Source organism: Lissotriton helveticus, chromosome 4_1, assembly GCF_964261635.1.
Source record: "Lissotriton helveticus chromosome 4_1, aLisHel1.1, whole genome shotgun sequence".
Lineage (NCBI taxonomy): Eukaryota > Metazoa > Chordata > Amphibia > Caudata > Salamandridae > Lissotriton > Lissotriton helveticus.
In genome coordinates this window covers 92298911-92326036 of record NC_136063.1, presented here as the reverse complement: position 1 = coordinate 92326036, position 27126 = coordinate 92298911, and the positions used below count along the sequence as shown (strand labels likewise).

Below are 27126 nucleotides of genomic sequence, written 5' to 3'. Positions count from 1 at the left end.
TGCACTCAGCACTCTGCACTCACTACTCTGCACTCACTACTCTGCACTCACTACTCTGCACTCTGCACTCACTACTCTGCACTCTGCACTCACTACTCTGCACTCACCACTCTGCACTCACCACTCTGCACTCACACTATAATAATCCTTATGTCCTGTAACCAAGGGTTTGCCATTATTGATATAGTTCACTGCAATAACCTACTTTTCTTAGCCTTTGACATGTACTTTACTAAGAACCGGCATGTTAATAAATATATAAATACGTGCGACGGCAATAAAGCAGTATTGAAAAAGAAGGGTTTGCCATTGTTGATATAGTTCACTGCAATAACCTACTTTTCTTAGCCTTTGACATGTACTTTACTAAGAACCGGCATGTTAATAAATATATAAATACGTGCGACGGCAATAAAGCAGCATTGAAACAAAATTGTGCTAAGGGCATTGTTCAAACTGCCAACACATGCACCTCAGGGCAGTGTGAATACCTGGAAAGGAAACCAGCATGCGCGCACACACACAGCTAAAATATAAAGCAAGAGAGGCGAACGCGCAGTTCTGCTCGTGCGAGAAATGGTGTTTACCCTGTGGGGCTAACGTGAACACGCGCGCCCACCATCTGCCTTGCTCACCCAGCATCTGTCTTCAATTACTGCCAGCCATGACAGCTGGTAATTGAAGATTTATGACCTTCTCAAGCTCGTGCCCGAACGGAATATGCAGGAAGTGGAGAAGCTGTACAGACTATGCCCTATTGTGTGCTGACTTCTAAAAAGACAGGCATGCAAGGCCCAATCGCCATGCAGATGGCAAAAAACGAACACGAAAAATCACTAGCATTCAGGAATGTTTGGGTTGCTTCTCGGACACCCTGATTATAGGACACTTGGCTCCGCCCACACTGCTTCGCAGTGTGTGACGTAGGCCCGAGCCCTAAAAAGAAATTAACCGGACATGTAAAACACCAGTACATGTCCTACCTTTTTAATACACTGCACCCTGCCCATGGGGCTACCTTGGGCCTACCTGAGAGGTGCCTTAAATTTAGTAAAAGGGAAGGTTTAGGCCTGGAAAGTGGGTGCAGTGGCAGGTCGACACGGCAGTTTAAAACTGCACACACAGACACAGCAGTGGCAGCCTGAGATAAGTTTGCAGAGTTACTCATGTGGGTGGCAAAATCAGTTCTGCAGGCCCACTAGTAGTATTTGATTTACAGGCCCTAGGCACACCTGATAGACTTTATTAGGGTCTTACTAGTAAATCCAAGTGGCCAATCATGGATAAAACAATCACAAATACAATTTACACAAGGAGCACTTGCACTTCAGTACTGATCAGCAGTGGTTAAGTGCCCAGAGTCCAAAAACTAGCAAAAATGAAATGCAGCACATAGTCTAAAACTGGATGTCAGAAGCAAAAAGACTGGAGAAATCACACCAAAAGATGCCAGGTCTAACAGCCGCGAACCGAGTCAGGAAAAACCGGGAGGATAAAAAGGTTTAGTGAAATCCCCTATGAAGGGCCACATTGAACAATAATCTAAATTGCTTCTACATCCATATGCCACTCCACTGCATGCTACTACACTTTACTGTATTCCAGCATATGCCACCCAAGTGTACAGCACTCTACTCTACACCACTACACTCAATGCCATTCCACTTTCCTCAACTCCAATTTATGCTATTCCACTCAATTCTATTCCATTCTACGCCTCCCCAATGTATGAGACTCCACTCTAGTCCACTCTATTCTATGCTATTACACTGTGCGCAACTCCACTGTACACCACTCCACTGGACACTTCTCCACTATACGCTGTTCCGCTGTATGCCACTCCACTGTACGCTACTCCTCTGTACGCCACTCCAGTGTATGGCACTCCACTCAATGCTATTCCATTGGATACCACTCCACTGAATGCTATTAAACTCAACCCAACTCCACTGTATGCCATTCCACTCTACGCCACTCCACTGTATGCCAACACAGTGTATGCTACCCCTATGAATGCCACTGCAGTTTATGCCACTCCATGTCACTCTATTCTATACTATTTCATTGGATGCCACTCCACTGTATGCCACTCCACTGTATGCTATGACATCCTAACCAATTCCATTGTATACCACTACAGTCTACACTACTTCACTCTACGCCACGCCACTCTACGCTATTACACTGTGCTGAGCTCCACTTACGCCACTACACTCTACGCTGTTGCATTGTATGATTCTCCACTCTATGCCTCTCCACTGTACACTTCTCCACAGTACGCTATTCTGCAGTATGCTACTACACTGAATGCTGTTCCACTCTACACCATTCCACTCTACACTTTTCCACTCCAAGCCACTTCAGTGTATGACACTCCACTGAATGCCACTTCATTCTACCCTATTCCATTGGACACCACTCCACTGTATGCTATTACACTGTACCCCATTTCACTGTAAGCCATCACAGTCTATACCACTCCACTGTACACCACTCCACTGTACGATATTGCACTATATGATATTCCACCATAGGCAAATCCAATGTAGAATACTCCACTGTATGCTATTTAACTGCATTTACTTCACATTCCATCTTAGTGGACCGTCTGGCCGCGGCCGGTATAGCGGGGAATGTGCTGGACTGGATAAAAAGCTTTCTAGCAAATAGATGCCAAGTAATCACCTTAGGACATTTCAGATCGGGAGAAAAAAAGCTAAACTCTGGAGTACCGCAGGGCTCTTGCTTGAGCCCTACGCTCGTCAATGTTTATATGGCCCCCCTGATCACACTTATATCATCCTTTGATATAAACACCATCGCATACGCGGATGATACACAGCTCATCCAAGTATTAGACGATGACACCGGGGAGGCCGAAAGGAATCTTAAAAATTATCTTACAGCCACATTTCAATGGATGACCGACAACCATCTGAAATGCAACTCAGAGAAAACTGAGATTCTGGCATATGGAAAAGACAACTTGTTCAGTCCCACACTATGGTGGCCGGAAGACACCACAGCCCCCCCAAGCACCGTAACATCAGTCAGAAATCTAGGGGTCAAATTTGACTCAGCCCTAACGTTCAAACAGCAAGCAGTAGCTGTGGCAGGAACCTGCTTTGGCATTATAAAGGGGCTAAGAAAATTCTTCGAATTAATACCATTTCCAGCACGAAAAATGGTTGCAGTAGCACGTATTACATCACACCTAGACTACTGCAACAGTCTCTATGCAGGGACTAATAGGACGGTTTGCCATAAACTACAAATGGTACAACATGCAGCGGCAAAACTGGTGCTGGGATGGAACAGAAAGTCATCCGCCACGGCGGCAATGGACGGTCTACACTGGCTGCTGAAAAATAAAAGGGTCCTTTTTAAAATTCTCCTAATTACTTTCAGGGCCTACTATGGAGCAGGACCTGGCTATTTTCAGAGCATGTTTAAACGCTACACCCCTGCACAAAATCTTAAATCAGTCAAAGCGAACCTTCTTACCATCCCCAATTACAGACTAAAATCCAAAGGAGGGAAAGCCCTGGCAGTCATAGGCTCTAAGGCCTGGGATAAATTGCCTCTGTATCTTCTTCAAATATCTGTGGAAACAGTGTTCAGGAAAAATCTTAAAACATGGATATACGGTATATCCGACACCCTATGTAAAAGTCTGATATGACCTAACACACATAGTTTTACCTCCAGCTAACGCAAAGCGATCCCTGTCTTACTGTGTAAATCTTGTCAAAGCGCAAAGATGCTCCTTGGAGTGAAAGCCGCGCTATATAAGAACCACCTACATTACTACATTACATTACTGTACGCTGCTTCACTCAATGCCACTCCAGTGTATGGCACTCCACTCCAAGCCAATCCAATCTACGCTTTTCCATTGTTCGCAACTCCACTGTTCACTGTTGCACTATGCCATTCCACTTTGTGCCACTCAACTAATGCTACTCCACTCTACGCCACTTCAATGTACGCCACTCCATTCTATGCTAGTCAATTGGATGCCACTCCACTATAAGCTCTTCCATTCTGCCACACTCCATTGCACACCACTTCAGTCTACACCACTTTGTTATTCCACTCTATACCACTGCACTGTACTCCACTCTACACTATTACTGTTAGCCACTCCACTCTACACCACTCTACTAGTTGCTGTTACACTGTACTCAACTTCAATCTTCTCCATTCTACAGTGTGGTATTCCACTCTTCTCCACTGTAAGTGACTCCATTCTACGCTATTCCACTGGATGTCGCTCCACTGTATGCCCCTCCACTATATGCTACTATACTCTACCACTCACCAGTGTATACCACTCCAGTCTACCCCACTCCACGTATGCCAACCCACTATACGCTACTACACTATACGCTGTTACACACACTGCTACTCTACTGTACAACACTCCACTCTACACTACTTCCACGTATGCCACTTCAGTCTACACACTTCCACTTTATGCCACTCCATTTAGTGCTATCCCACTGTATGCCGCTCCACTCTATGCCACACCAGTGTACACTATTCCACGGTATGCCACCTCACTGTACGCTACTCCACTCTAAGCCACTCAAGTGTCTTCTCCTCCACTCTATATAACTCCACAAAACTCTACTACACTCTATGCCACTCTACTCCACTCTATCCTTTGACACTCTACTGTCCAAATTTGTACACTCTATTGTATAACACTCTACTGCACTCTAAACGTTTACAACACTGTACAACACATCATTCCACTCTACTGTATGAGACACCACTTCAGTTTAAAGCAGTTTACAAGACTAAACTCTATGCTATTCCAGTCTGTCACTGTGTTCTCTACACTCCACTGTTCATTATTCAAGACTCCACTCTGCTATTCCACTCTGTCACTGCATTCTCTACACTCCACTGTTCAGGATTCCACTGTACTCTATTCCACTTTATGCTACACCACTTCACAGTAATGCATGGAATGGAGTATACAGTAAAGTACAGTACAGTGTTGTAGAGTGTGGTAAAGTGGATTGGCATACAGTGTTATAGAGTACGATGGCATAGAGTGCTGTAGAGTGGAGTGGGCTAAAGTGAAATAGAATGGTGTACTGTGTCATAGTGCAGAGTGAAGTAAAGTGGTTTACATGGAGCATACAAAGTTGCGCACCGTGCCGTATAGTGGACTAGAGTATTGTAGAAAGGCATGGAGTGGAGTACTGTGTTGTACGGTGGCGTAAAGTACAGTGTTGTAAATTGGAGTGCAGGGGTATCGACTGAAATAAAGTGTCCAAGAGTGGCATACAGTGTAGTCGAGTGTTGTGGAGTTGCATAGAGTGGATTTTTGTACAGTAGTGTAGTGAGGTAAAGTCTTGTTTTGATAAGTAGTCAAGTGGATTGGTGTAACGTAGTGTGGAGTAAAGCATAATAGAGTGTATTGGCATATCATAGGGTGTCATGAAGTGGTGTGTAGTGGTGTAACGTAGTTAGTCAACTGTTATAAATGGAAGTCGTGTATCATACAGTATAGCGGAATGCTGTATCGTAGAGTATAGAAAAGTGCCATATAGTGGAATAGAGTGTTGTACAATGGAGTGTATGGGCATAGAGTGGAGTATAGAGTTGGACTTTGGAGTGTGTGGGGACAGAGTGGAGTGGAGTGGAGTAGAGTATCAAGGACAGAGTGTAGAAGAGTGTCATACAAAGTGCCATATATTGTAATCAACTTTTATACAGTGGAGTTACATAGAGAGAAGAGTGTTGTATGGTACTGTGGTTAGTGACCATTCTAACATAGTGTTCTGTCTGGAATAATTTGTGCACTAGTACTGTTGTGTGGCGTTTTAGGTTCCGTTTGAATTTTTCCGATTCATACCCTTATATAGGTACAATTCACATTGCCCTTATATTGGAATAGAAATCAAGCCCATTGTTTGGCATAGCCCATGCAAAACAAACACAGGCATGGCTACTTCCATCCGTTCATCAAACGTCGCAACGATTTCTTGGAAAACCAGCTTAAGCCGTTAGGGACTTCCCCTTGCTTGAATATTGATTTTTCCAAGAACTCAGTTAGTTGTACAATGAAAATCTATTCCCTAGGGGTTCATTCATTCACTTTACGTCAAACCAGGCATTCCTAAACACCTTCAAGGTATCAATATACCTTCCGTTGCTATAGCAAAGCACGGTGGTTCAGAGAAGATCGGCAGCCCACTTGCCCGACGCAGCTCGCTACAGCAAGTGCTGAAGGAAGCTGACTCTCCAGCTGACGCACTGATCAGGAAGCTGCCCTCCTCTGCTGAGAAATCCAGCTCCAGTGTTTCTGACTCCCCTCGCGGGCTGTTGGGAAATCGAGTCCAGAGAAAGAGATACCAGACCTCCTTCATTCCAAGGTATGGAGCTGATATGAACCTAGAGAAACCTTTGGTAGATTCTTGGCAAAACTAAACCTATGATAAACAATAATTCTTCCCTCATACTAGACTTAGGTTAGGTACATTGGGGTAGGTGTATTTTGGAAGCACCAGTTGAGTATTTTAGCCTGTGTATTTATGTATGTATTTTTATATGGCTTAGAAACCATACAATGCCCCTACAGTATTATTTTATAACACTATTCTCGCTGTATGCATTATACTTTGCATACGGTCTAACGATTGTAGCCGTCCACCTCTCTTGCATGAGTAAGAAGAATGTTCAATTAACCTTTTTTTGAAAACGCCTGTCTCACTATTTCTCTGCAGAACTCTGTAGAAACAAAGCATGCACGATTGACTGAGTGAAATACGTATCTATTGTTTCCGTGACTCTAAGAGATATATTCTTATTCTTGGGAAACAAAGTTGTCATGTTTATGCGGTTGTCAGAAACTAATCCCTTCTTGTGAATTCGAGAAAGATTCTAGTGACCTCTGAGCTAGCTGGCACACACACAATTAAGTTTAGTATATTTGATAGAGACCTATTGACTTAAGTCCTACATCAAATTTATTGGATATATTATTCCAATGCACGGAGCATATTGGGGATATAGGAACTAAACTACATGGCGCCCAACGTTTGGTAAGGCACTAATTTAACGCTAGATACTAAAGTGACTCAGTCGTGCTTTTCTCAGAGACCCCTTTTCCCCCATAAAATACTCCAATATACGTCTGGAGTGGGTAAAGGGATAAAATATCCGCCATAGCTGAGTAGGACGAAAAAAACAATTTATTCGTTTTTGTTTTTTTCAACTTTTAAGGATAGTGTTCCAAAATATTGTGCACCTTATCTTTGTTTCCTCGAAACTTGCTCTGCAAACTTTCAGTCAACAAGTCCCTCGATAATAATGCCGAGGCTGGAGCTACAGGCGACGACGCCGTACAAGCTTTTAACATAACAGGTTTCCAAGAAACCGACGAGCCTGCTATATTCAGACCTCTAAATTTAGGGAAAATCATCACTATAAAACTTATAAAAAATGGCCTAACATCAAGAGGTGGTAGGGTAGTTTTTGTGATAGAGGCACACAAATATTATCAGACAGAGGTATTCTATTCATGGATAATCTTCCCTGAAGCAAATCCAGTAACTAAAGTGTTTCACTTCTACAAAGAAGATGAACCACCAGCGGAATACATTCCTTTCGAGGATATTGAAATTCCACTAACTTACCAGGAGCATGCGCTCTGGTTTAATGGCGCCCTAAAACATATAAATCACATTACAAGGCTTGGTCCACTAGGTAGACCAGGAGCAACATGGCCGGTTTTGGCCAGCTATATTCCACATCCTGAAATTAATGAAATGACAGATGTGGAAGTACGAGCTCAACTCAAAGAGCTAATCAAAATCTATAGACAATTTGTTCAATATGTCATGCGGACTCTTACAGTTCAACCAGCAATGATGATTCCACAACATCCCCCTTACCAGGGGAACAAAAATAAAATTACACCCCAGACTTTACACTCAGTCGTTGGTAAATTACCTGCAAAACCGGAACAAATTCCATTCTGGATAGCTCGGAAAATTACTCAAATAGAGGCAGTATTTCCTAATACTACCCCTCATGAGAAACACAGAATTTTAACACTTTTTTTTATCAATGGGGATCGCACCACATCTGGAGGACTGCAACACTTGGGGTACAGTCTTTGCTGAAATCTACACTGAAACACATGGTGTTCCATCTATGGCGGTAATACCAGATGTCCTGAAGCAGATTCAAAATGAATACGGGGCAGACCCTGCTTTGAATCTAAGTATGAAATTACTGAAATATTTCAAACAGCTCTCAACAATATTATTAGCTAATATTAAAGGGGAAGCAGCACCCATTGGCAATCCGCCAAAAGTTAAAGAAATTTGATGTAACTGAGCAATCACAAGAACTAGCCAGAATAATTGAAAAATCCTATGAAGAATTAGGCAGAGACAGCTTGGGTGGGAAACCTGTTAAACCCCAACTTTCAGAAAGTCCTGAAAAGGTCTTCATTAAAAACACTCCCACCCTTCCAAAAGGAAGTGGGAGAACACTAAACAAACTTCTAAAGAGAAGCGTTCTCATTCCAGGGGTAGGGCTCCTCAAAAGGAGCCCTCTGAAAGGAGGTACAACCTCAGGAATAGGGACAATTTGAGAAAACCTGATAGATATCAAGATACTGATATACTCCCCTCCCGTACCTTTCAGACTTCGTCACAGAAATCCAAAAGAAGAGGATGGTCAAAACACAAGGAAGAATGTGTGAAGTCCAAAGACGAACTACACGTTCAGAAAAACAAGAAACCTCAATTCACCAAAATGAAGGTAGCAGGTCTAAAAATCAGAAATGCAGAGGATCTTGAGGACACAACTCAAGAACAGGGAGTGGGCTCAGACAATGTTGGAAAGCGCAGCAGAAGTCACCATAGCTCGCAAGAACTTGAAAGAGCATCTGGAGACAGTGGACTTGAATGAATATATTCAAGTTGAAAGTAAACTGCAGATACCAGGGTGAGTTCTCCACATAAGTTATATGAAGTAACACTCCAGATAGAGGGAGACATACCTAGAAAAATAAGAGCACTCTTTTGGGAGCGGCTCTCTCATGGTTATGACATTCTTCTAGCTGAACAAGACTGGCCACCACAATTTGTCAGGGAGTGCCCACATGGTGAAGACATTATTATACCAGCCTTCTCCAATCTCATTCCAATTCATTTAAAATATACCTATGCCAGGAAATGGGCAGTAGCCCAGGCTCCTGCATTATACAAAAATCATGTAGGAAGGGATGAGGATTCTCCTCACCATGAAATCCAATTAAAGCAACAACCAACTGCACAAAGGCAGCACCCAGTTAAGCAAGAAGCTAAAAAACAGGTCAGGGAGATATTAGATCAACTTGAATACCACGGGGTGATTGAAACATGCACCTTGTCAATGAACAATCCTTTGTTTTCTGTCTCCAAACCAGACAATACATATCGTCTAGTATTAGATTACAGACACTTAAAGTCTTGTTGCAAAACTTTTGCAGTACAAAATGCACAGAGTGCACCGCTTATGAATAACATTGTGCGTGAATAATACAAAACCACATTAGATATTTCGAACATTTTTTTCTGTCAAAATATTGCACCAGAAAGTAGGTATTTGACTGCTTTCTCAATTATGGAGACACAGCTTAACTTCTGTCATCTCCCTCAGGGATTCAAGAATAGTCCTGGATTATTTTCAGCAAGAGTAACAGACTTACTACAAACTTATGATGATGAAGCTCTATCATATTTAGATGACATCTATCTAACTGACGATGACTTGCATAGGCACTTGAACAGGATGAACACCATTATACTGGGCTTCGCCTCTGAAGGGTATCAATTAAAATTTTTAAAAATCGAGAATTTCCCACCTCAACGTCCTTTTTCTAGGATATGAACTTTCAAGTGAAGGCAAAAGCCTGGTAGCAAACTTTTTAGAAAAATGTGCGCTGATCAAACAGAAAGGGTTAAACCTTTATACGAATTAATCAAACCTGATTTTAAAACAATTAATTGGACACAAAAACCCACAGAAATTTTGCGTTAACTACAAGCAGACATGTTAGCAACAAAACATTTGCAAACGTATAAACGTACGCAACCTCGTAATCCGAATCATTTCAGGACAATGCGGATTCACGTACTTAACCTTTAACGAAGGAGAAAAAGTACCAATTGCTTACAAATCACACTTGAACACACAAGCAGAAATGAAATTCACTTCTATAGAATAAATTCTGACAGCGGTTCAAACTGCAGTAGCAAAAGAGAGATCCCTCGCACAGGGTAAACGCATCATGGTCGTTACACCTGTACCTGCCTTAGAGGCAGTGACAAAAGCAAGCATTCTGAGTACTAAAGCTTTACATTCAAGATGGATACAATGGGTTAAATCTCTTGCTGCAACAGATGTCGAATACGTTTTTGACACTTATTTGAAGACACAAGAATTTCTACAATATAAACAAGCATGTCCTCTGCCTATTGAAATTCTGCCTCTAGAAAAGTATGTATGTATAATTTATACTGACGGATCAGCTCAACCCGCTACGGGGGGTAAACAAGCTTATAGTGCTGCATGCACGATCGTTAAAGGTCGTTGGCGCGATGGTAAATTCAGACCTGTGGCCACTAAAACACAATCTCTTGGTGATTGTACAGCTCAGCGAGCTGAACTGCTAGCATTCAAGATGGCGCTTGAAAATACAGATCGCAAAATCCCCACACTCACAGTGTGTGATTCGTATTATTGTGTTCAATCTTACAATGAATACTTGCAGAACTGGATTCAGAACTGTTACAAAGATGCAAAAGGTGGCACAATTAAGCATAAGTCGCTTTGGGAAAAAGTAGTTCAGTTACGACAAGAACTACAAAACTCACGTGATACATACATTGAGTCATCAATGTGATGGCGTTCACATTGCAGGGAATTCATTGGCTGATGAAGTCGATAAGGCAGCTGTGCAAACGGCTTCTGTAGCTGTAATCACTCATTCAAAAACAAAAATAGACAGCAAAATAATGCTAGCTGTCAATGATTCATGCAAAGGCAGCGGTGCAGCGTTACCTAATAAGTTTCCACTCGAATACTCATACATAATTGATGCAAACGCCGTTCCTTTTGCTCGAATCCCTGGAGTGGGGGTTAGAGGGATTCCAAACAGGAAACGTGGAGTAACTTTGATATACGAAGCACATTTGGGAGAGGGTCTGATACATCAAGGGTTCTCTAAAACTATATTGAAGGTAAAAGAGACATACTGGTGTCCAGGAATGAATGTTCATATTCATGTGCTTGTCATAGACTGCATAGGCTGTAATAGAGATCGCAGCAGAGAATGCCGCCAGATACCTGACTATAGCATAGCCAGCCCAGTACAGATACCATTTTTAGACAGCATTAGACTATCTACATGCAGACGTCCCTGTAAATGCTGTCCCACAAATATTAAGACAAGCTTCATTTGGATGTGGCCTCAGCGCTCGGCTAATGCTCTTACTGTTATTCAAGATTTGAGAGTCTTTATCGGCACATAAGCAGTCGACAAGCTAAATTCTGACCAGGGTCCTGCGTTTAGCTCTCGAGCTTACAAGGAGGCCATGGCCAAATTGGGCGTTGCATTGCAATACTCTAGTTCATTCCATCCTGAGGGAAATTCGGTTGTGGAGAGAAAAAAACGGGACATAAAGCAATCTATAACAGCTAGGGTATTAGGCTCGGGTGACGGGTGGGTGAAACATCTAATAAGTGTCCAACATAGTCTTAACAATCTGCCAAGAAGTTCTCTGGTGGGAATCACTCCATATGAAGTCCTTTTTGGGCCGAGAATGATAGTGTCAGACCTCGATTGCCAGACTTCAGTGGTAATACAAAAACCTTTTGCTATCAAAGATTGTTTGGCTGTTTTGCAGGACTTAAATAAAATAAGAAAGAAAATAAGTAACGTGTTCCTGAAGCCAACAACCACTGAAGAAAAACCGACTGTCCCAGCAAGGCCTGTCTGGATTCCGTAGATTGGGGATCTAGTTAGAGAAAAGATCACAGACAAGAAGGAATTTGGGCCTTCTTACAGACAACCAGTAGCTGTCCTAGCAATCCACCGATCAAGAACATAATTACTGCTGCCCCTTGCTGGTAAAAAGGAGAACAGGTTTGTGTCCATCAACCTGGTCAAACCACATCATGTGGTTGATCATACGCAGTAGGCCAAGTGGACTCCAAAGATGTAGCAGATGCCCGAATCTGGCTACTATCCAAGAGGTTCAAACTGAGAGACTCATCACTTTTGAAGAATCTGCAGTGCGAAATGAAGGACTATGCAATAAAGCTATGGAACTTGTATTTCTTGAAACCCAAATAACAGTTCATCAAGAAACGCTGTCTACAATGAAATAGCATCTGACTATACAAATGTAACAAGTGAACAAGTGGTTCCAGTGATTTCAACGAATCCTGATGCAATCCCTACAATTGACATCTGGCTATTTCATTAACTTTGATACGTTTTCCGGGGATCCCAGCGAATCTGAAATGACACTAGCAAAAAGAACTTTGAAAGAACAAGCAACAGAACTTTTTCATCATCTAGAAAATACTTTTCTGGTTTCATCATGAATTGAACTTTGGATTGTGTTGGGTGTGCTTTTTCTTCTACTTTGGTTGACTCTGGTAATAACTTTGGGAATGCTGATAAATGGAAGATATGTTAAAAAGGACACAGCAAGTAAGAACATCAACTTACTCCTCAAGCCACACAAATCATCTCATCGTACAAGAGACTTGTCATCAGTGAACATCACAGCCGTTCCTATACCTGGAGGTATAGCTTGGGACAGAACTGATTATGACATTTTTGGCCCTGCGGAGCTGTTGAAGATTCCTCACCAGTTCAAGATTTCCTTGAATTACTTTGTTTCATCTAGTACCTTTTCTGAGGATTGGGACTTGGAGGCTGTTAGGAATATGATGTCAGACTTAGAAATGTCTGCAAAATTTACAAATCATGAATATTTAGAAGGTTCATCAGATTATGAACAAATGTATTGTTATAATCACTACTGTCATCATTACTTGCACAAATCGGCAAATCCTAGAAATAGATTGATGTATAACCAATAAGAACATTGTCCTACGCCACCAAAGGGTAGCACAAAAACATTTTATGGCAAATTTCCATACTTTTCAGGTTTTAATGCTTCCAATCCAGAATCATTTTACTTTAAAAATGTTAATAGGTCAGGAATGAAAAGTATGTTGGCAAATACCAAACAAATTTATTCTGCAGCCTTTTATGCTCAGCTGTCTACATTGGGTTTTGACTTTTGGAAAGATAACATTGAGACGAAAACTATCTGGGGCACTTAAGACTGGCAAGTGCAGGGGATAGAAGTTTCATTTAGAGCCTGCATCATTCCAGAGCAAATCATGTTCATGAATGACACTGTCCAACAGACATCTTGTCTTGGGATAGCCAAGATAAGAGATTTAAACAATCCGTCTATACCTACACCTACATCTGATAGCAGTAACACTTCAGAGGGGGAGGTCGAAGTACATACTATTTTGCATCACAACAGAACAGATCCAGATTGAAAAAAATTGTTAATCTGGCCCAGAGACACCAACACCTGTCAAGATAGATTCCTGAATAAAATACAGGGGTTCAAATCCACTAGGCCAGATCCAAGATATGTTCAGAGACAGCATCCAGGAATAGTAACAAGATACAGTGTAGGGAAACTATGCCTTGAATGGCTACATAGATCTACACTTAGGGATGTTAAACCACACTTATCTTTACTAAAAGATGGCGCTGATCAAAGGGACTTCTTGCAAGGACCTACTAAACCACATCATAAACGTTTTATATATGCTGGTATCTATGCCATGTATAATGACGCATGGAAGATTATGCAAGCAGAGACTGCAGAACGAATACGAGAAATTGATCGAATTCATTTAGAGAAAACTCTCTCTGTAGTTGACAATGGGTTAATGACTCTGTCGTCCAGGATATATTCTTTCGACAGCATAGTATCCTCTGCCATAGACATCAAGGAACAGGATTTGGTCATGTTGCAACATGGTCAGTCGCAATTACGTTCTATTATGCAATTATGCTGGATGTTACAAAACCTACATACGGGCTATGTGCCTTGGCGTTTAATCAAAACTACCTCACTGTTTTCAGAATTCAATCTCACTGATAAACAGATGAAACTGGTACAGAGGGGGGCAGAGTATACGGTGCTGAGCATTGAAAAACTGGAAAGATTGCCATTAACTGTCGCTGAAAGACCAGCCATATAATGCATTATACAAGGAACAATTATTCTACCTGTTACAATTTTCCATTTTCAGTATTGCTTAAAACATATACCAGCAGGCATATATGAAAGGTTGGGTAAAGAACACATCAAAACATCCTGGGAATTACCATGCACACACAGATGTTGGAGTGGGGGAAAAAAGTGTGTCTTGGTGGTAAAAATTGTGAAAACGCACTAAGCAGTTCTCTCCTTTATCAGGGTATTAATTTACACGGGGCCTGGAATGGTTCCTCAAACAACTTATCCTGCCACCTGCAAGGTTCACCAGCTGCGGTGATTGATGCAATTTTTGGACAACTGGAAGTTACCCCATGTTGAATAATCACAGCTGCTGTGGTATGTTGCCAGGTTTACCCTTTGTCGTAACTGTGTCAGCCAGGATCACTTGCTGTATGCAAGTATTGTTTCCTAAAACCAAGACAGACCGGGAGTCGCCATTATGGCCTTCACTGAACATCTCTTCTATATGAATTGATACTTTAAGCAGAATGAAAGCCATTCTTTTACAGAAAACTGTGCCACTGACCTCGGCCAAAGACACCTATGATCTGCAAGTCGCAAAGACTTCTGCATAGATACATGCCCTCTTAACTACACATTGCCCTATACATTTCTCAGAAATGTTAAGTCGTATCTTTAAAAAAAAACATGTCTGAAACAAGTGGTATTGTACATGTATTTAAGACAGTTTTTTCAGGACTGTTAGCACCCTTTGAAGCAGTCCTAGGAATATTTCCAAGCTTCGTGCACTCTGTGTTTGGCGGATTGCCTCTGCAGGGATACTATTTTTGCTCCTACTGCTTCCATATGGCAAGTCAAGTCACAAGCGACACCCAGTTCACCGTGGAGACAACTCTACTGGCGATGAAGTGTCGTGCGCGCATCGTCCAAATTTGGGGATTAACTTGTTTAAGAGAATTGAATACCACATGGTTTCTATCATTCAGACCAATTTGACAAGGTTACATCTTACCTGTTCTGCGCTACTTGCTATGCGGAGAAGAATGCGTGTTAGACATCTTTCTCACACTCCCATCAGTCATGCCAACGGGTGTTGATACTTTGCTTGGACCAGTGACTGCTCATGCACTGTGTTGTCCCCAGCGGCTACCAATTTTGATGATTGGATTCATTGAGATCTCACAGATGCAAAATGCTGACGGTGGGGTACCAGAAGTGACAGGCGCACAGGTAGCATCTGATTCGAACATTGCTAATGCGACCAATGCTGACAGCGACGCTTCACATCAATGTGTGATTGATCTTCTTAACGAGGTAATCCAACTTTCACCCACAATGGTAGATGAATTATTTACAGACTTAGAAGATTTGATGTTTTTTCCAAACAAATAACATTGACTTTTGATTTGGCACACAGTGTTCTGAGAGACTCTGAATTTGACATTAATTTTTCAAAACAAAGTTCTCACTTTGGAACTCTTTTTCCTATGATTAATTTTTGTTTTCCAAATTTGTATTTTTCATTTGTTGGCACAAAGTAATCTGCTTAAAGTAGAACTATTCATAGAGAACTAGAATTATTTGAAAACTTCCAGAGACAATATTTGACTTTGTCCACATTCGAAACAGTTTATTCTGCCATGAAATGGTTTTGGCCTTTTTATTTTTTGTATTTAGGAGCCATTTCCTGAATGTATTTTCGTGATTCATTCAGATAACATTTTCAAATGTCAAACTATATGCTTTGAAAGAAACATTGCTTTAAATGCGTACAGCACAAATGCTCTTTTCATGTACTACCAGTACCAATGCATTTTTATTTATTTTGGGGTGGGTTTTAACATATCATGTTTAGATATGTTTAACGTGTTTAGAACTTAGTAGAAGTCGTACATAAGAAAGTGGAGTGGGTGTTGTGTGGCGTTTTAGGTTCCGATTGAATTTTCCCGATTCATGCCCTTATATAGGTAAAATTCACATTGCCCTTACATAGGCATAGAAATCAAGCCCTTATTTAGGCATAGCCCATGCAACCCAAATATAGCCATGGCTACTTCCATCCGTTCACCAAACGTCACAATGGTTTCTTGGAAAACCAGCTTAAGCTGTTAGGGACTTCCCCTTGCTTGAATATTGATTTCTCCAAGAACTCAGTTAGTTTTACAATGAACATCTATTCCTTGGGGGTTCATTCATGACTTTCATATGCCCGACTTTACGTCAAACCAGGCATTCCTAAACACCTTCCAGGTACAAATATACCTTCACTTGCTATAGCAAAGCACGGTGGTTCCGAGTAGATCGACAGACTACTTGGCCGACGCAGCTCGCTACAGCAAGTGCCGAAGGAAGCCGACTCTCCAGCTGACGCAATGATAAGTAAGCTGCCCTCCTCTGCTGAGGAGTCCAGCTCCAGTGTTTCTGACTCCCCTTGCAGGGTGTTGGGAAATCAAGTCCCGAGAAAGAGATAACAGACCTCCTTCATTCCAAGGTATGGAGCTGATAAGAACCTAGAGAAACCTTTGGTAGATTCTTGGCAAAACTAAACCTATGCTAAACAATACTTACTTCTTCTCTTGTACTAGACTTAGGTTAGGTACATTGGGGTAGGCATATTATAGAAGCACCACCTGAGTATTTTAGCCTGTGTATTTATGTATATATTTTTATATGGCTTAGAAACCATACAATGCTCTTACAGTATTATTTTATAATACTATTCTCGCTGTACGCATTGTACTTTGCATTCTGTCTAATGATTGTAGCAGTTCACCTCTCTTGCATGAGAAAGAAGACTGTTCAATAAACCTTTTATTGAAAACACCTGTCTCACTATTTCTCTGCAGAACTCTGTAGAAACGAAGCATGCACAAGTGACTGAATGAAATACTTATCTATTGTTTCCGCGACTCTCAGAGATATATTCTTATTCTTGGGAAACAAAGTTGTCATGTTTATGCAGTTGTCAGAAACGAATCCCTTCTTGTGAATTCGAGAAAGTTTCTAGTGACCTCTGAGCTAGCTGGCACACACACAATTAAGTTTAGTATATTCGATAGAGACCTATTGACTTAAGTCTTATGTCAAATAGGCTGAGCCTATTGGGAATATATGAACTACACTACAGTACAGTACACTATCTGCAGTGTGCTTCTTAGTAGAATGAGCTGTCCAGTGCAGTTTACCATCTAGAACAGTTGGTGCTTTAGAAACATGTACTGTCTGCAGTGTGCTTGGTAGTAAATTGCACTATATAGTGTAGTGCACCACCTAGTATAGTGTTCCTGTTGGCACAGTGGATTCTCTTCTACATGTTTGTAGCACAGAGATCTGTCTAGCAGTGTTCTGTGTATACAGTGGCCTTCTATTACAGTATACTGTCTGCAGTGTGCTCAGTGGGACAAATACCTTTTTTCGTCCTCTAGCATCTGGTGCAGTGTACTGTCTCCTACAGTTGACGGGACAGTGTGTGTAGTAGCACAGTGTTCTAGCTCCAGCACTGTGTAATGCCTAGTACAATGGGTGCTCCTGCAAAGTTTCCTACCTAGTACAGTGGACACCTAGCACAGTGTATACGTTCTGCAGAATGTTCTGTAATGCAGTCACCTTTTTCAGCACAGTGTATCACCTGGAGCACAGTTCTGTCTAGTACAGTGAATGCGTAGTACAGTTTGTACTGTCTCAAGTGTTCTGTAGTACAGTGACCTTTTTCAGTACTGGTGCAGGGTTCTGTCTAGTACAGTGGGCACCTAGTACAGTGTGTACTGTCTGCTGTGTATTCTGTAGTATAGTGACCTGTCTTAATGCAGTCCACAATTTGGTGCAGGGTCCTGTTTAGTACTCTGGACGCCTAGTACAGTGTGCACTGTCTACATTGTGTTTTATAGAACAGTGACTTTTGTAGTGCAGTCTACCATCTTGTGTAGTATAGTGATCTTTCTTAGTGTAGTCCACACTCTGGTGCAAGGTTCTATGTATTACTCTGGGTGCATAGTACAGTGTGTACCATCTACAGTGTGTTCCTTAGTACAGTGACTTTTGTAGTGCAGTCAGTCATCTTGTGCAGGGCTTTGTCTAGTAAAGTGGGTGCCTAGTACAGTGTGTACTGGCTACAGTGTTCTGTAGTACAGTCACCTTTTTAGTGCAGTGTATCATCTTGTGCAGTATTTTGCCTAGTACAGTGTCTACTGTATAAAGTTTATTCTGTATTACAGTGACCTTTTTCAGTGCAATCTATCTCCTGCTGCAGGGCTCTGTCTAGTACAGTGGATGCCTAGTACAGTGTGTATAGTTCACAGTATGTTCTGTAGTCCAGTGACCTTTTTTGTGAATCTAACATTTGGCGTAAGGTAATGTTTGGTATTACTAGCAATGTGGCCCGCAGTACAGTGAGCGATCTAGTGCACTCTACCATTTAGTATTGTATGCTGTCTGCAGTGTCCTCTGTATTACAATGAGCTGTGTAGTGCCATCTGTCACCTTGGACAGTGGGTGCTGTTGCGCATTGTTCAGTGCAGTGGGCTCTCTAGCACAGTGTTCCGTTTAGTACCATAGGCTCTCTAGCCCACTGCAGTCTCTTCATTGTACTCTGTACTGCTGTGTACTGACGAATTCCTGCTGGACCCCATCCACATCATGTTTCATATGGAGCACCTAGTGGATGTGAGCCTCCTTCTACAATAAAATTGTGTGTAAAGCACATCACTGCTCCTCCACTGCTCTCTAGTGCAGTGTCCAGTACAGTACACACCTTCTACGTAGGTGATGTCTAGTGCAGTAATGTACAATACACTCCTTCGAGGTAGGTGCTGTACAGCCTATTATATTGTATAGTACAGTGCATTTCTGTGGAGAAGTGTGGCTCACTGGTTAGAGGAGGCAGACCTGGAAGCAGAGGTCAGCCCGGGACCAGGGTTCAATTCCCGGCTCGGCGGGGTCTTGAGTCCTAAAAATGTCCATGGACTCGACAATTCTCGCTCCGGTGCCTACTCGATTCACAGGTTCACACTCTGCGACTCTGGGCAATAGCTTGCCTAATCTCCACAACGGCCCCTCGCGGCGGGATGCCTGGCTTTCACCTTGCGGATACCCAGCCGGGGTTATCTCACAGGGGAATACCAGGATGGGTTCCCTAAGCAAGCGCTTAGAAACCGCTCGGTGATTTGCGCTATATAAATTCCGGTACATTTACATTTACATTTCTGTCAGGTGGGTGCTGTACAGTGTAGTATATTGCATCGTATAGTGTACTCCTTTCAGATAGCTGCTGTGTAGTGCAGTGCAAGGAACAGTGCAGTCCTTCTAAGTAGGTGCTGTACAGTGCAGTATATTGTATAGTACAGTGCTTTTCTTCCAGGTAGGTGCTGTTTAGTGTAGTAAATAGTCTGCTACAGTGTGCTCCTTTCAAGTAGCTGCTGTGTGGTGCAGTGTAGATACACTGTGGTCTTTCCTGTCAGGTGCTGTCATGTGATGCACTGTATTGTGTGCTCCTTCCAGGTAGGTGTTGTATAATGCAGTATATTGTACAATACAAGGTGTTCTTTCCATGTAGGTACTGCCTAGTACAGCATACAGTACACTAAAGTACCCTGCTTCAAGATAGGTGCTGTCTTGCGCAGTACAGTGCGCTTCTTCTGCATTCATGCTGTATAGAGCACTATATATACAGTAATCTAGTGCAGTGCAGAATACAGTGCACGCCTTCCAGGTAGATATTGTGTAGTGCAGCATATTAGAGTGTTCTCCTTCCTGGTAGGTGCTAAACAGTAATGTATAATGTACCGTGTGCTCCTTTCAGATAGGTAATGTCTAGTGTAGTTTAAAGTATAGTGTGGTCCTTCAAGATGGGTGTTATCTAGTGCAGTGCACTGTATAGTGAACTCTTTCCCGATAGGTACCGTCTACTGCAGTGTACACTATAAAAAGTGTGATCTTTCCCAATAGGTGCTGTCTAGTGTAGTTCTGTGAAGTGTTCCCCTTTGAGGTAGGTGTAGTATAGTGCATTGTGTTGTATGTTACAGTGCACTTCTTCAAAGTAGGTGCAGTATGGTGCGGTATATTGTACAGTACAGTGTGCTCCTTTCAGAGAAGTGCTGCCTGGAGCAATGTAAAATGCAATGCAGTCCTTTGAACTAAGTTATGTCCTCTTTCCAGGTAGGTGCTGTATAATACATTATAACTGTATAGTGTGCTCCTTATAGGTATATGCTGTCTACTGGTGTATAAAGTACAGTGTGGTCCTTTGAAATAGGTCCTGTTTGGTGCAGTGTACTGTACTGTGCACTCCTATCAGATAGGTTGCTGTCTAGTGCAATGTGTGGTATTGTAAACTCTTTCTACATAGGTGCTGTCTATTGCAGTTCACAAGACAGTGTGCTCCTTCCAGATAGGTGTTGACAAATGTAGTGTTCAGCACAGTGTGCTCTTTCGAGGTCAGTTGTGTATAATGCAGTATAATAAACAGTATGCTTATTCCAGTAGGTACTGTATAGTGTAGTAGATTGTGCTTTACTCAGATAGGTCATGTCCAGTGCAGTGTACAGTACAGTGTGCTCCTTCCAGATGGATCCTTTCCAGTGCAGTGTACAGTACAGTGTGCTCCTTCCTAATACGTGCTGTCTAGTGCATTGTAGACTACAGTCTGCTCATTTCAAATAGGTATTGACTAGTGCAGCGCGCCTTGAGACTATCACATGTGATTTGCTGTGCTTTATAAACCCTGATTGATTTAATTGGTGCATGGCAGTGCAGTGTGTTTCTACCGGGTAGGTGCTGTATAGTGCAGTATATTGTACAGTACAGTATCCTAATTTCAGGTAGGTGGTGTCTAGTGTAGTGCACAGCAAAGTGTGCGACTTTCAGATAGGTGCTGTCTAGTACAGTGCAGTGCACTGTGACCTTTCAGATAAGTTCTGTACAGATAGTTTTGCCTTCTGTCAAATTACCTGAAAATAAACTACAAATAACAATTATTTGCGTTATTTGTATCCATTATATCTCTAATCATGTATTCCTATCTGCAGTGATATTGACTCTGGATCCAGACACAGCGCATCCGAAGCTCCACCTGTCTGAAGAGGGGAGACGTGTGACATGGACAGACACAAAGCAGACCCTGCCAGACACCCCCAAGAGATTCAGCTGCTGGTGTGTGCTGGGGAGCGAGGGGTTCACCACAGGCAGACATTACTGGGAGGTGCAGCTACTGGAGGAGAGTACCTCGTGGACTGTGGGAGTCGCAGCAGAGTCTGTGGAGAGGAAGGGACGGATCACATGGTCCCCTGAGGGGGGAGTCTGGGCTGTGGAGAGAGGGTGGAATGATCAGTACTGGGCTCTCACCTCCCCTCTGACCCCTCTGTCCCCTCGTGAGAAGCCCCTGAAGCTGGGGGTGTATCTGGACTACGAGGGGGGGCGGCTGTCCCTGTACAATGCAGACTCCATGGAGCTTCTCTACACTTTCCCCCGGGCACCCTTCCTTCACAAGCTCTTCCCAATCTTCAATTTCTGGGGGGAAGCAGAGATGAGGCTGGTGTAGGAACTGCAGCTCCCCTCCCCCCAGGATCAGAGCGGAGGTTGGTGTAGGAGCTGAATGACCCAAGAGACGGGGCCGAGGCTGGTGTAGAAGCTGCAGACCTCCCCCAAGAAGCAGAGCGGGGGCTGGTGATGAAGCTCCATTCCCTCAAAGGAGCAGGGCGGAGGCTGGTGGAGGAGCTACAGCCCCCCTCAGGAGCAGAGCTGAGGCTTGTGTAAGAGTTGCAACCCCTTAGGAGGAGAGCTAAGATGGGTGTAGGGGCTTCAGTATGCCCTCCCCTGTAGAATGTTTGTGTGAGGCGGGGGAGTAGCTCCCCTGATGGTACCCTATGGGGTAGGGCCCGTGTCTACGACTCCTGGGTTTTGGGAGGTGTGTTATCTTATAGATGGTCCGTGAGAGAGGGGTCACGACATTTCATCTCCCAGCTCTGGCTAAATTCAGGCTCTGCTACCTCCTGTCACAGACACTACTGGTTCCAAACACAGGCATTGGTGACTCCAGAATACAGGCGCTGGTGACTCTAGTCACAAGCACTGCTAACTTTAGACACAGGCACTCCTCAGTCTAGAAACATACAGTCCTGCCTCATTTAAGATAATGGTAACTCCAGACACAGGCACTCCTGACTCCAGGCACTGCCCACTAAATTACAGATAATCCTGACACCAAGCACAGAACACCTCGTCTTCAGTACAACAAATGCTGACTCCCAAGCACCACCCCCTTTTGTACCGACTCCCAAGCACAGGCACTGCTGGATAACAGATGCAGATAACACTGATTCAAACATAGGCACTGCTACCTCTATTACAGATAACGCTGACTCCAGGCTCAGGTACAACAGACTCCTTTCACAAGCACTCCTGATTCCAAACACATATACTGCTACCTTCAAGCACTTCCGAATCCAAGCACAAGCTAAATCATTCCTAATTAAAGTAAAGATAATTCTAACTCCAAGCTCAGAAACTCCTGACACAAACAACTTTCTAACTAAAATACTAAGAATCCTACCTCCAAGCACACGTGATCCTTATTCCAGGTTAGCTAATCCGGACTCAGACACAGGCATTGCTGATCAAAAACACATGTGCAGCTTACTCCTAGAACAAGCACTTCTGATTTAAAATCAAGCACTGCTGAATCAACACACAGGCACTGGCCTCCCGGCACAGGCACTCCCACATAAAAAGGCATTGCTGGCACCAGTCACATTCACTGTTTACTCAATTACAGATACATTTGACTCCAAGCACTGGCAGTGGCTACTTCAAGCATAGGCATTGCTAACTCTTGAGTACAGGCACACCTGATTCAATTACAGGCAACCATGACTCCAAGGACAGGCCCCTCTGATTACACATAAAGGCACTGCTCACTCAAAGCATAGCTACTGCTGACCCAGTTCAAGATAACACAGATTTCAGCTTCAGTCAATGCTCAATCGAGGCATTGGTAATTTCAAAGAAAGCACTGCGGATTCGAAACACAGAAAGCTCTGATTCAAAGCCCAGGTACAGCTGAGTACAGGCCCAGGCAGATATGATTAGAAATACTGGCATTGCTAATTCAAAATATGGGTGTTGCTGACTCCAAGCACATGAAGTCCTGGCACCAAGCATACATACTGCTCAATTACAAATAATCCTGATTTTAGCAGAGAACACACCTGCCTTATATTCAGTTAATGATAAATTCAGACACATTCACTACTATATGGATTATAAGACTAAGAGAAATTGTGTAATTTTTCATGTGAAAATTTTGTTGCATTCTACAAAAAATCTTGGAGAGTTACGCGTTCCTAGCGAAATGTGATTTTACGTTATCCTGTAACACTCTTTTTCCCTGAGTGCACACTTCAAATTAAAAAGCTTGCAAGATACCAGCAGGAGACCAAATGGAGTAGAACATGTCTCTCCACTAGATATTTTCTACTTAAACCAGTCTCCTACTGATAAATGGGGAACATTTTTCAATAGAGGTGCATGCTCATGTAATAAATAAGAGGCAAGTAGTGTGAAGCATTATTTTGAGAGATGTCATGACTCTCCCAAATGCAAATTCTGGAACTTTGCCAGCATAATTCAAATTTGTTCAAAGTATAATTTAATGAAAGATCATTCTGAACCCAAACGCAGGCACTACTGACTGCAAAAAGTGGTGGTGCTGATTCAAAACACAGGCCCTCTGACAAAAAGCATAAGCACTTCGTATTCCAAATAGAGGCACTGATGATTCAAAATATACACACTGATAGTGCAAACAAACATTGCTGACTCAATTACAAATAAATATTGAATCCAAGTAAAGGCACTATTGATTTCAAGCACAGACACTGCTGTTCAAAACACAAGCACTGCTAACTCCAAGCACAGTCACTGCTGACTCCAAACACATGCGCTACTGATTCACTGAATTACAGAAAAACCTGACTTAAAAAGCACAGACACTCCTGACACCAGTACTCCTAATATTGACTCCAAGCACCGATAACTCAGTTGTATTCTAACTCTAAGCACAGACAGTGCTGATCAAAACGCAGACACTTTTCACTCCAAACATAGATACTACTTACTCAATTACAGAATCCAAACATAGGCACTGTTAATTGAAACAAAGGCACTGTTGAGGTACACACAAAGATGTTTCTTTTTTTAATATACAGGCACTACTGGCTAATTATACAGAATCTTAACTTAAAAAATATGCAGTTCTGTCTCAAAATATAGGCATTTCTCACTCCAAGCACAGATATTGCTGATGATATCACAGAAATACTCATTTCAAACACAGGCTCGGCTGAATCCAAGCACATGCATGGCTTAATGACACACATTTACTGCTGATTACAAGCAGAGGCATTTCCCATTCAAATAGTAGCCACTTCCAAGGGTGCAGTGGCACCATTTGGCATGTTATACTCTCAGCGGGCAGAGCCCAGAAGCAAGGTTTTGGAAGTATTTTACGTCCATGAAACTTCAGTTCAGGAGTCCACCCAACTAGCCATTGGAGTCCCTCTAGGTTCCGGGGTCAAGTGATGCAGGTTCAGTCCTTCTCACCCAGGCTGAGGACAACAAAGCCGGAGTTCAGCAGTGCAGCAGAGTGGCAGTCCTTCAGCGGCACAGTGTACTGAAGTCGTGGTGTCTGAGGTCCAGAACTTATACCCTGTGGTGCCTTTGAAGTGGGAGAGACTTCAAAGACAGACTTTTCAAGTACCCAATGCCCATTTCCAGGCTCCAAACGCACTACAAGGGGGTATGCAGCCCTTTGTGTGGTGACAGGACACAGCCTATTGAGGTGTAAGCTGGGTCCATCTCCTCCTTCCCATCTTGCTAAGGTGGCCCATCATGTCACACCTAAGCTCCCATTGTGTGTGGCTAACTAGGGGTAATGCACAAAGCCCAACTGTCACCCACCCCAGACGTGTGATCAGAGATAGACAGCAGGCACCAAGTGGCTGAAGTAAGAAAATGCCAACTTTGTAAAAGTTGTATTTTCAGAATTGCAAATTAAAATCCAACTTCACCACAAGTTTGGATTTTAATTTGTAAAGAGTCAAAAGCAGCTTTTAAATCAATAAAACATATATTCAGCTTTTGTTTCCTGTATTTAGCCCTGTCGGCCAATAAGGTCATTAAAATTAAATACGTGTTGGTGGATTCTCCTCTTCTAAAACCAGTTTGGAAAATTGGGATTAGGTCCTTACTTGATGCCCATGCTTCCAAGTCTTTCAGAAGACAACTCACAAATATTTTTGCCTCTACATCCGTTAGGGCAATTAATCGGTAATTGGCGGGATTATCATGTGGACCACTTTTCTATATTGGCTGTATAATGCTTCCTTGCCATGACTCAGGAACAGTTCCAGTCTTAAGAACGTCATTAAATAAATATGTTATGGGAGAGACTTTCACACGCTCATCTGGACCCTTTTGAATCTGCTTATTCTGCCACACAGACAGCGAGCAGCACAGCTTTGGGGGTAACTCGCGCTGAAAGCGCCCTGCCATCTCACCTGCTGGTCCCCCCCCGCCGCTGCTTACTCACCACCTTGCAGCCACCGAGCAGGGGGACTACAGCCTCCATAATCCCCGGTGGGACTGCCCCGCCCACCTACCAGCACTTCCGCGCTCGGAGGCGGATAAAACCATCGGTGCTTCCACTGAGAAGCGGGAGACTTTCACACGCTCATCTGGACCCTTTTGAATCTGCCTATTCTGCCACACAGACAGCGAGCAGCACAGCTTTGGGGGTAACTCGCGCTGAAAGCGCCCTGCCATCTCGCCTGCTGGTCCCCCCCGCCGCTGCTTACTCACCACCTTGCAGCCGCCGAGCGGGGGGACTACAGCCTCCATAATCCCCGGTGGGACTGCCCCGCCCACCTACACGCACTTCCGCGCTCGGAGGCGGATAAAACCATCGGTGCTTCCACTGAGGAGCGGGAGACTTTCACACGCTCATCTGGACCCTTTTGAATCTGCCTATTCTGCCACACAGACAGCGGGCAGCACAGCTTTGGGGGTAACTCACGCTGAAAGAGCCCTGCCATCTCGCCTGCTGGTCCCCCCCGCCGCTGCTTACTCACCACCTTGCAGCCGCCGAGCGGGGGGACTACAGCCTCCATAATACCTGGTGGGACTGCCCCGGCCACCTACCCGCACTTCCGCGCTCGGAGGCGGATAAAACCGATCGGTGCTTCCACTGAGGAGCGGGAGACTTTCACACGCTCATCTGGACCCTTTTGAATCTGCCTATTCTGCCACACAGACAGCGAGCAGCACAGCTTTGGGGGTAACTTGCGCTGAAAGCGTCCTGCCATCTCGCCTGCTGGTCCCCCCGTCGCTGCTTACTCACCACCTTGCAGCCGCCGAGCGGGGGGACTACAGCCTCCATAATCCCCGGTTGGACTGCCCCGCCCACCTACCCGCACTTCCGCGCTCGGAGGCGGATAAAACCATCGGTGCTTCCTCCGCGTCGCGGGCGGCGCCGGGCGAGGCCCGGGCAAAGGGCGGGCCGTCTGTGCCGTCAGGGACTGCAGGAGGCTGGGCTGGGCCTGCCCTCTTTCATTCTAGAATTGGATCATCCTGAACTTGAATCAGTAAGCCCCGTTCTCTTCACCTCAATCCCATTTTTGACTCAATGGACAGCCAATGCTAAATGATTATATTTTCATTCTGACATTGACGTAGCAGACTAGAGCGGCTTTCTTGTAATTTCTAGTGAAACCTGGTTATAGTATGTCTACTTGTGCACCAAAAGATAAACCCTCTATACTAGGGGGCCCGATCAAAGGAC

At 43.5% G+C, this 27126-nt stretch overlaps 1 protein-coding gene across 1 annotated transcript in view; it reads left to right on the top strand.

Moving 5' to 3' along the window:
- LOC144827034 (E3 ubiquitin-protein ligase TRIM39-like) overlaps positions 1–25744 on the top strand; it is a 153359-nt gene extending 127615 nt beyond the window's left edge. Inside the window, exon 6 of the mRNA XM_078685500.1 lies at positions 21320–25744. Coding sequence (XP_078541626.1) covers positions 21320–21831 — 512 coding nt within the window. The 3' untranslated portion in view covers positions 21832–25744. The remainder of the gene's footprint in view (positions 1–21319) is intronic.
- Positions 25745–27126: the final 1382 nt, after the last annotated feature.